We start from the raw sequence: 11,236 nt of genomic DNA on the forward strand, positions 1-11,236 counted from the left end.
TGTAATACTTGTTGAAATGTGTAGGACATAAAATAAAAACGGTTAACCTTGGTCAGATTGTACAGATTTTGGGAGACCATCAAGTGTGAAAAATGTAGTTAAATGGATTTAACATTAATGTTTCTTAAAGGAATAGCTTCAGGAATCTTATTGAAGCACACAAATTGTCAAAAAGGTATTGGTTCCCTGATTTGGTTTTGGGCAAGGGCCCAGCACAGTCTACTATGATACTACTGAAAGGTTCATCAAATGAGGATATTGGCTGAAGATGTGCCTTAGTTTCTTTCTGATTTGGTTTGCCTACCGTTTGACATGTGTTATAACAGTATTAATATCAGAAAAAGGCTGGGGTTTAGACCTAAGAGAGGTAAGGGCAGTAGGTCTAGCCTTATCTCTTCCCTGCTTCCTCTTTGGAGAAACTCATTGAGAGATAATGTTTCCAGGTTACCTGCAGTAACTGCAAGTAGGTACAGACAAGGGTTTTACAGCAGGTTTATTACCTGAAAATTTTGATTTTTGAGAACTTCCTGTATTAGAATCATTACCAGATGAGAACCTAGAATTATTTTGTGGAAAATATGGTCTCTTGTTCAAATAATTTGGTTTGTTGAAAGAAATTCTATGTTTTAAAGTGTAATCATCAGCCTATCTAGCAGCCTCTTCTAAATTTTCAACCTGTTTTTCATCCAAGAAAGATTTGACCTCGGTGCCAACACACTTTTTAAATTCTTAAGTTAACAGTAACTGCCTAAATTTGTCATAACTATTACCTATCTTCTTTGATGTACACCACCTATCAAATAACTGCCCCTTAACTCGGGCAAATTCAACTTGAGTCTGGTCAGTCTCCTTTCTGCAATTCCGAAATTTTTGCCTGTATGCCTCAGGAACAAGCTTTCAAAATTAAATTTTTAACATAATCATATTTGAGCTTTGCTCTACAGACAGACATACATGTAACAGCCTGAACAGTTAAACTTTCAAAACATAAAAACACATGTTTGCAGTTATGTTAAGGCATTACATTTATGTCTACCTTTTTTTTCTTAAAAAATCGTCTCGCCGGCGAAACATAGGGTCAGGAGGCGACCTTTCAGCTTTTCTGTGGTGGTTGAAGGCCCCAGGTGCCCTCCAGGCATACTTTTATTAAGGGCGGGTTCAAGAGTAGAATCAACGACCTTACGTAATCTAAATTGATGGCTTCCTCAAATGAAAAATTCTACTCCAAGAGTGAGACTTGACACCAAACCGGAGAGCGGCAAATAATTCGAAGTCGGCGAACTTAACCACTCGGCCACAGAGGTCATGCTACCAGGCTGTACTTTTATTTTAAAAGTCTTTTTGCTTTCAAAAATCTCCTTTTGATTTACAGACATTTACTTTAAAAAGATCTAAATGGATAAATGTATACGTTCAAATAATGCCCATCCATGTATTTAAATTTATAGAAAAACACCAATGTTCTGCGGGATATTTTAAATGTCCCAGAAGCTTTTGTGTTCCCGACCATCGTGTATGTGACGGGCGTGTACACTGTCCCGACGGAACAGATGAAACGAACTGCTGTGAGTATAAATATTTAGTCCCATCGGAAAAGTTAAATAGTTTTTCATGTATCTTTTAACTTAAAAACATATAAGTCACCCAAAGTTATCACTATCGGTAGCCTTACTCATTTGGCTTATCGGGATGACTTATTTTATGATCTGATATATTTTAGTTGTCATCCCACTAAACCTAACTTGTATCTGCATTTTACTGTTAAGAAAAAATGTCATACTGATCAGACTTGCTTTCACAACTTAGACATTGATTTACATGTAGAAACTTCAAATTGGTTGAATATAACTCATATATTGAAATAAGACACGTAAATCTTCGGAAATATGAAGTGATAGGTGCAAAGAGATATCTACCCTGACATCGGTTTCAGTACACATCAGACTGCCGCTAACACTAAATTGCAAAACCGAAACACAAAACATTCATTCAAAAATGTCAGCAAGTATATGTGCTTTAATATCAACATAAATTTATTATTGGAGATGTAGTCATTACTAATAAATTGTAAGTGTACCAGAAAATGTTTCCAAACGGATTTCATTGGGGATTTCCTAACAGAAAAATGCGGAATAAGTTTAGACGTCACGAAGACAGCGACGGTCAAAAGTTATCACGCTGTCTCGAAACGTCCTATTATTTAGATTACACCATTGGAAGATCGGAAAATACAACACACGGTAAATTCAAACAAAATAAACAGTGCAGCTGAAAGTCTATCTATCTTCTGATCGTGAATTTGTTATATTACTTGAAGTTAAATAAAACTTTTGAAAGAAAATGAAGGTATGAAATAGAACGTATACACAAAAATGGCAGTCATCTTTTGGTGACTATGCTTAATATATGGACTCTGTTCTTGTTTTTATTGTTTCATAAAGCTTTGTAACATTACCGAATTCCATTTGTTTTTATCAGTTCTCGAAACAACAAAGGTAAATTGAGACTGCTCTTTGTTATTGTCTTATCAAAACTTTATACCAGTCTGAAAATATGTTCCCGATTCTATAGAACTTTCCTAGATTGATAATCGTCAGTGATTTCAGTCCTTTTTAGCTCCGTTTTCGTTTCGTTTGAGCATGTTAAGAATGATTGACCTCGTGATTTCTATTATTGATTTTTTTCTACTTTGTTTTAGATTTATTACGAAGATGTTGAGTAACACTCTTTGCATTGCCAAGGATAAAAAACAAAAATCTCTTAATTGTTAGTCTGATTTTTCCGTCTTTGTTCATGTTATCAAATTTCTAAGATCAGGAGTAATGAGGTTGTATTCTTGCTTTCGTACATTAGCTTTTTAACATATGTTAGAAATAATAAACTATCCATTCGTTTCCTCGTTACTCTGTAGGCTTAACCTGACTTTTAGGAAGACTTTGCATTATGCCCAAAGCTTTGTTAAAACGATATTCAAAGTTAATATTGACTGACATGAGTCTTCAAGATTGATTAGAACTGATATCTTAGCTCAGCAATACCCTTATAACAGTACAATATTTTCAGCCTCGATCCAGAGTACAACAAATGTTTTCATTCATTTCTTTGGAGTGGATAGTGACTTAGTCGATGCAGCAGGAAACCTGGCTGCGCAGCTTTACCAAGGAGAATCAAATATACAAGTTATTAGCCTCGTTAAGAAAATAACCATAGACAATTATGACAACTTTATTTCTGGATACTTGGTAAGGACACACACCGTGACTTCTGTTGTACCATTTATCCACAGAAATCAGGAAGAACATAATGTGTCTCTGGATAATTTTGAGACAGACACGAATCAGATTTTACAATACTATAATGCAAGTGAGACGCTGTCAATTTTTCTTCAAAACAGAAAGCTCACCAGAGAAGAAGAAAATTTATTAAACAGAACTAATTTTGCGATATCACCCAAATTCAGCTATAGGATAGAGAGAGATGAAACATTCCACCAGAAATTGCAAACGTCAATTTTAGACAATAAATCATTAAAATATGTAAGGATTAATAATTGGAAAATTTTAAGAAGTGGAGGATCATTACTTTTTTCGGAAACCTACAACGGTAAAGACGACTTATATGTATATTCGTTTTTGTCTCGTTATTGTTTTATGTCTATGTATTATGTCATGATGCCATGATGAATTGCACACTTTGATTTGTATCTAAGAATTAACATTCTCTCTACAAACAGTTACAGGACAAACAGTTAATAAAGTTGTTTAGAACAATGCCCTCGACTTTCATGCCATTCGGCATGCCATTTTCGTACCATGCAAAATCAAATGCTCTTCCTTAATTAATATTCGATACTACTTTTCCACGGGTCTATGTATTAACAATTCACGTGCTGTTAATACATTACTTTTATTTTTATATGCTTTGGCAGAGACGTATATGTTCTACGGCGCAGATTGTATTTGTATCTTGTTTCTACATTTACATACTGGCTTCACCCTCTGTTTACTCCATTTGGAACTCAGCATCGGTTCATTTTTTTCTAGATAACCATGACTCTTTTGAATTACATGCAAAAAAAAAACAAAGACAAATATCAAACAGGGAATGCCACGTACCAAAAACGCAGCCTCCTCAAAACGAAACCCACAGCACGCAAACGCGCACACCACAAACACACACACACATACACGCGCACACACACAAAGCCAACACATCAGGACAAAACGAACAAACAAAGGAACACAGTGGGGCACCGCCTTGGAACGGTCAGTGGCAAAAACACCACTGGGGAGCTTAAACCGATTTATGGTGCGCACCCAACCCAACTCTTACCCCCGCCATGTTCCAAAGACACGGGACAGTGTAAATAAAAATAATTCCCTTAAGCAAACTTGTGCGATTTTTGTTTTTTTGGTCATAGTAATGATTTTGGGAAGTATCAGCCGGTATGTTTTTATTTAATTTCACACAGAATAAATCTGAAAATCATTGGGACTCATCTTTACACTTATTAAGTGTTCGTACTCAAATTAACTGGAATATAAAAATTGTTATTCTCGGCATTGTATTCCTGTTTTTTTTTTTGTTTTTTTGTTAAATATATGCATCATTATGGGTAATGGCATGTTTGTAATACTGAAAACTGGGGAAAAATCGTTTAAAAACCTTCAATACATGCATTCGCTAGTATTTTATTGTGTGTGTGTTCAGGTTATGGATATCTTAAACATGTTTACCGTTTCAATGAACAACAGAATGGGAATCAAAAATTGATTTGGTGTTCGTGTTATGTTTCTTATGCAAGAATAGCGGTAATACACGCTTCTTTTGTGTATAAACGTCTGCGTGAATCCTTGAGATATATTTGTGACCTTTACCTTCGGTACCTAATGTTGTTAACTGTATGAATATTGACTCGGTCGCATTATGTGAACACCCGTGGCAGGCGGGCGGGTGGTCGGCGTACAAAATAATGTCTGCTCTCTAAGTCAAAAAGTTTTCATTCGATCTTCACCAAACTTGATGCCAATGTTTATGGGCATAATATCTCGGCAAAGTTCAGCAACCAGCACAATCGCTGCAGGCACTATTGAGTTATGGCCCTTATATTACTCAAAATCTGCAAATTTAGCCTTGTCCGCCCTCTAAGTCAAACAGCTTTCATCCGATCTTCACCAAACTTTGTGAAATGTTTGTTGGCATAACATCTCGGCCGAGTTCGATAACCAGCAAAATGTCTAGACATTCTTAGTTATGGCCTTGAATTACTCGAAAATCTGCAAATTTAGTTTTTCCGCCCTCTAAGTCGAACAATTTTCATCCGATCTTGCTAAACTAGGTGATAATGTTTGTGGGCATAATATTTCGGCCAAGTTCGATAACCAGCAAAGTCACTGCAGGCACTCTTGGATTATTGCCCTTGAATTACTCGAGAAACTACGACATTGGCCTTGTCCGCTCTCTAAGTCAAACAATTTTCATCCGATATTCCACAAACATGCGGATAATGTGTCGGCATAATATTTCAGCCAAGTTCGATAACCAGCCAAATTTCCCAAGGCACTCTTGAGTTATGACCCTTGAAATACTAGAAATCTGCGAATTTAGCTTTGTTTGTTCTCTTAGTCGAACAGTTTTAATCCGATCTTCACCAAACTTGCTGACAATATTTGTGGGCAAAATATCTCGGGCAAGTTTGATAAACAGCAAAATCCTCCTAAGACACTCTTGGATTATGGCCCTTGAACTAGACCAAATTCGATTACGGGCGTATTTTGCGACAGTCTGACATTCTTGTTGTACATTTTTATGGTTTACGCACCCGTAAATACAACACTTATTGAGAGTTGCCACTGACCGTTCCATGGTGGTGCTCCACTGTCTGTCTTTATTTGTTCGTTTCGTACTTGTTCGTTTTGTATTTGTTTGCTTGTATGCGAGAGTGTGTGTTGTATGTGCGTGTGCGTTTGTGTGTGCGTTTTTTTAATGAGCACATCTGCGTGCTGTTGTCTTTTTGTTTTTTTGGAGACTACATTTTGGAACCTGGCATTTTCTGTTTGATTTTGTCCCTTTTTCTAATTGATTAATTTGGTTTTGATATAGTTATCTTATGTGATAATTTTGGGTATATCATCTTAGCATCATTGTCTTTCCATGGTTCTTAAAGTCTGTCTATACCTTGTCTGGTGTCATCGGGGGCCTGAAGAGAGTGGCACATTCCATTACCGCTCATGACAACACTAAATCAAACTATGTACGCTATTACTTTGCTTAGCTGCCTTCTGTGATTTATACATGTTGATATGATGATATACATATGAAATGTTCTTGGAAAGGCATGAACAATAAGCATTTATGCTTACTGACAACAAACTGCAATTTTTAAGATGAAATGTTAATCCTTCAGTTTGTAAAGGAAATTATTAAATAGCTGAATTGTTTTGTTTATCTAAAATCATTTATCACTACAGAATAACGTTATTATTATGAATTGACGTCAAAATATAACTCTAAATTACAGCTGATCCAGAATGCAGGAACGCTTTTCGTTGCAGCTTCAGCCATGTGTGCATACCTTTGTCGAATGTTTGTGATACAAAACAGCAGTGTCCACATGGAGACGATGAAGAATTGTGTGATTTCGTATGTCCGACAAATTGTACATGTGAAGGCTATAGTGTCATTTGTCCTAGCCAGTCGTATAACGTATTCAACTTTTTACCAGGTTCAATTCGCACTTTGGATGCAAATCACTGTAATGGATTGAATAGGACTCTAGATATACATATGAGTTTTTTCTTTTTAATTGAAATGAATATTTCATTTTCAAGTATAGAAGTGATATCAAAGGAATCGTTTTCGCACACAAAAAATCTGTTGCATCTAGATTTAAGTTATAATTTACTCACTATTATCCAGTCGAACGTGTTTAATGCATTAAAATATTTGAGGATCTTGGATCTTTGGGGAAACAGATTGATATCTTTGATTGAGCCAATTGCTTTTAATGGTTTGACATTAAAACAAATAACCATTTCTTACACGAAATTGAACGTTATTATGAAAAATAGTTTTAATGGATTAAACCTATCAAAACTGGATTTGTCACATAATTTAATCGAAACAGTTGAAGACTTTGCTTTTGATCGTCTGACAGTAAATGAGTTGGATATAACGTTTAATCCAATCAAGAACTTTAAAAAAGCTATGTTTAATGGATTGATAGGCTTACAAAAACTTAGTACACCCAAGTACAAATTTTGTTGCGTGCGCCCAATTTATTTGGAAGAGGAAAACTGTTTTCCGCACAGAGATGAATTTTCATCGTGCGGCGATTTGATGAGGCGAACTACTCTTCAGTTTTTACTTTGGATCATAGGCGTACTCGCTATTACTGGAAATATATTCTCTATAGTGTATCGAGTGTTTTTTGACAAGAAACGTCTGAAGATGGTGTATGGAATTTTTGTGACAAACCTTGCTATGGCTGATTTGTTGATGGGAGTGTATATGCTTATCATTGCCATAGCTGACAGTGTGTACCGTGGTAGGTGAGTAATCGCTGTCAGAAATCAAAATATAGAAAAGTATATATATTTAGTCCATCCATGTTCAAGATGATTTGATTTTAGGGTGTCAGCCTAATGAAATTGTCAAATATTTGGCTTAAAGGAATAGCAATGTCTTGATGTTGCTCTTATTGTCATTTTCTATTTTTTTTTTAATAACTCTGCATTTGTCACGATGGGAATCGGGTTTGATAATTAATTCAGCTTTTGTGACGTTTTAGGTTATAAAAGCTGTTTTAGACATAACGTGTCTTCTCAATCGTCTGGTTTTGGAGAACAACAGTGACATTATATTATGCCAGCTTTAGCCAGTTACACAGTTTATCAAATTTTGTATTTTAAACGCAAATTACTTGAACTTTTGTTTTATCTTGTATTGTTTTTGTCAGTTTTAAATGTATTATATTCATTTATATTGTTTTATTGCAATTTTCTGTTCACAGATATATTGAAGAAGATGAGCATTGGAGAAGAAGCGCTTGGTGCAGCTTTGCCGGCATATTATCTACCGTTTCTTCTGAAGCTAGCGTCCTACTGATTTCCCTAATTACTGTTGACAGGCTTCTGGTTATTAAATACCCATTTGGATCTCTGCGAATTTCAACACTTCTTGCCAAAGTGATGGTCTTGTTCTGTTGGATTGTTTGCATTCTTATTGCTATTTTACCTATTGTACAGTCAAATTACTTTGGAGATCAGTTTTACTCTAAATCTGGCGTGTGTCTAGCTTTACCACTTACAAAAGATCGGTCTGCTGGATGGTTGTACTCTATTGTTATTTTTATCGGTTTCAATTTCGTAACTTTTGTTATGATAGCACTAGGCCAAACAATGATCTTTTACGAAATTCGGCATCAGTCATTAGCAATGAAAAAGAACAGGTCTGCAAGACGGAATGATTTGAAAGTTGCCAGAAATCTGTTACTTGTTGTAACAACAGATTTTGCTTGTTGGTTTCCAATTGGATGCATGGGTATGCTAAATTTATTTTGAAAACTCTTAACTGTTATTCAAATGATTAGTATATAGTATTATTCCATAAATATAAATATTGAACTATGCCAAGTATCCGTATGATACTATGGTTAAGACATCTGAATACAATGAATCCTGCAACTCAAAGGTGATTTGAACGAAATTGCACAGCACTGCCTCTTCCTACAAACAGTCACTTCACAGTAAAAATAATTAAAAGGAAATAAGAAAGTATCAACGAGGAAGGGTAAGTTAAATGGGAAGTGGGAGAGGAGCCACGCGTCTGATCACCTTTTTATATTTTTTTAACAAACGAAGATGGTTTAGAATATTTTGAGACGTCTTGATAGAAGTAAGAAAAATCTGTATTTGAACATATTGCTTTCACTAGTCTCTTACAACATTCACCATTAGTAAAAACTCACTTTTCCATCGGATCTAGTTATGACCAGAAACCCGAAGAGTTTTCAGTAGTTATTATGTTTTTCAAGAACTGATACACTGCGTTACCATTTGCTTCTTGATTTCAAGCAACGCCCAGCCAGTATTCCATATTTTCGGAAAAGGAAAAAGAAAATATCACAGAAACTTAGGTCGGGCGAATATTGAGGACACGGCAATTGCTTGACCTGCCGGCCCTGTAAATGCTTTTGTGAAACATTGTTTTTTACGTGTGCAGATGCATTGTCATTAATAAGATAAATTCTCCGTAAAACGGATTGACTGAGACATCTTACGTAATGTTTTAACTGATTTCAGATACTTGGTCCTATAACATTTTCCAACAAAAAGATTTGCCGAATGTACTGGGTATTAGCAAAACCGAGCATTTTGACCTGAAGAAAAATGTGTAAAGAATTCGTCTGCAACTTTTATTTCTTTTTGCAATAACTGGTCGTTTTTGTTTTTGCCTTCTTCCTGGCCGCTATTAGTTGTAAGCATGCCTTTAGGTATCAAAATGATATACATTGTACATATGACTCAACTTCTGAGAGAAGATCATAAGGTACCTTTTCTCATTCGGATCTCTGAACAAAGATATTTGAGATAATTTCAATAGATCTGAAAATAAGTACAGTACACTTTCCAACAGGAACGATCATAATAATCATGTTAAATTGTAACTGTTCAGAGGTGTTATTTTTTTTCTTAATCATAACAAAAGAGTACGTAAGTGATGTCATTAAAACTAAACTGCATGCTCTTTAGTTTCAAACTGTCACATCGTATTTAGAATGGTTTTCATTTTGATGAAAATAGACTCTGGCATAAACATAATAAACATCCGTCATATCTTATTTCTTAAATCAAATAATGGTATTTAGTGGTACATTTGTATCGCCATTGTAGAAAAAATAACATTTATTTTCTTGTGAATGTGTTTCCGAAATGGTCATGGTCAAAGTAAAAATGTTAAAATAAATTGCCTGGAAAAAACTAAAGTTTAAAAGTAGCAGTACCATAAATATATACAGCCCGATTCTAATAAACCTTCAACTCAATGTTTAAAAAGAACCTTTGCAAAATGGAATATCAGTATTAACTGACTGATTAGTGATTTACATAACGTTCATTTCATTGGGTAAATACATGTAAAGTTAAATATTTTCTGTTTTGTTTATGTAGGTTTATTGTCTGTGAATGGATACACTATTCCTGGAGAAGTATACGCATGGACTGCAGTTTTAATACTACCAATTAATTCTGCCATTAACCCATTCTTGTATACCGTAACGGCTATAATAAATAACAAGGTAAATAGTATATTTCCCTTCTGCAATTCATTTCAGCTGGAAAGTCTTTCTTCTGTTATGAAGTTCGTGTTGCACGTAATATACAGCCTGAACTTTTACTAGCAATGAACATTATAAAATGGTTTCATTTCATCTGTTGCAACAACTGAAAATAAACTTGTCCCTTATCGTTCAATTGCTTTGAGTTTCTTTTTCAGAAGTTCAACCCAAGCATAAACGAACAGCAGAGCATGTTAGAGCATAATAAAGGTAAATTGCAATAAGTTCAAATATTTCTTGTCACAGTTTTGTTGATTATGCGGTCAACAAACAAGGTTACGTATTACATCTGAATTATATTTTGTATCGTAGGTATAAGTCAGTTACATGGAATGATCTGTTCACATCACTGTGAAGTGATTCTTAACGAAAAGTATTGAAACTTCAACGGAACTAGAGCTTTATCATAGATGCAAACAACATAAAACAACTCTGTTTCGTTGCAACCACAAACTTTATCTATTAATCTAGAAAGTATTTCGATTTCGTCGTACCGATCTTAACAACGAGAGCTAAAAATTCTAAGTAAATAAGTTAAGCAATACTGCATATATGGTATATTTTGCCATATACTCATGTATTTATAGGGAAGAGAAAGATGTTTCTCCAAGCATATAACAGCGTGTGGTTTCCAGATCCAAAAGTCGAATATGAAGTGTTCAATTCGAAGAACGAGGACTTAGAATTAAAACCCGGCGACCTACTTGGGCTTTTTGTTGATATTTTTAAGTGCCTGCATTTACATCACAAACATGGGTTGATTTACAAAGAAATTAAAGCCGAGGACGTTCTCGTATACATACACTCAAGCACGGTATATTTTATTTTAACTTAATTTCACTATGTTCCGAGGAATTTCTCTCGCTCTGGTCAGATCGCTATGTGTTTGCAATAGTAGAT

The 11,236-nt window shown here is 35.0% G+C and overlaps 1 protein-coding gene across 1 annotated transcript; it reads left to right on the top strand.

Moving 5' to 3' along the window:
- The first annotated feature begins 6,068 nt into the window (after positions 1 to 6,068).
- On the top strand, positions 6,069 to 10,399 carry LOC128548807 (G-protein coupled receptor GRL101-like). Its single transcript, XM_053524291.1, has 3 exons — positions 6,069 to 7,550; positions 8,012 to 8,541; positions 10,170 to 10,399. Exons 1-3 carry the CDS (start codon positions 6,787 to 6,789, stop codon positions 10,397 to 10,399), a joined length of 1,524 nt encoding a protein of 507 aa, XP_053380266.1. The 5' UTR covers positions 6,069 to 6,786.
- The last annotated feature ends 837 nt before the right edge of the window (positions 10,400 to 11,236 follow it).

The sequence above is a fragment of the Mercenaria mercenaria genome, chromosome 15 (genome assembly GCF_021730395.1).
Source record: "Mercenaria mercenaria strain notata chromosome 15, MADL_Memer_1, whole genome shotgun sequence".
NCBI classification, from domain to species: Eukaryota; Metazoa; Mollusca; class Bivalvia; order Venerida; family Veneridae; genus Mercenaria; species Mercenaria mercenaria.

What these genes read in the sequence shown, in the direction of transcription:
- LOC128548807 (XM_053524291.1), top strand. Translation starts at nt 6,787, where the DNA reads ATGAGTTTTTTCTTTTTAATTGAAATGAATATTTCATTTTCAAGTATA. An exon ending in GACAGTGTGTACCGTGGTAG is followed by an intron (nt 7,551 to 8,011) that starts GTGAGTAATCGC and finishes TTCTGTTCACAG; the next exon opens with ATATATTGAAGAAGATGAGC. An exon ending in GTTTCCAATTGGATGCATGG is followed by an intron (nt 8,542 to 10,169) that starts GTATGCTAAATT and finishes TTGTTTATGTAG; the next exon opens with GTTTATTGTCTGTGAATGGA.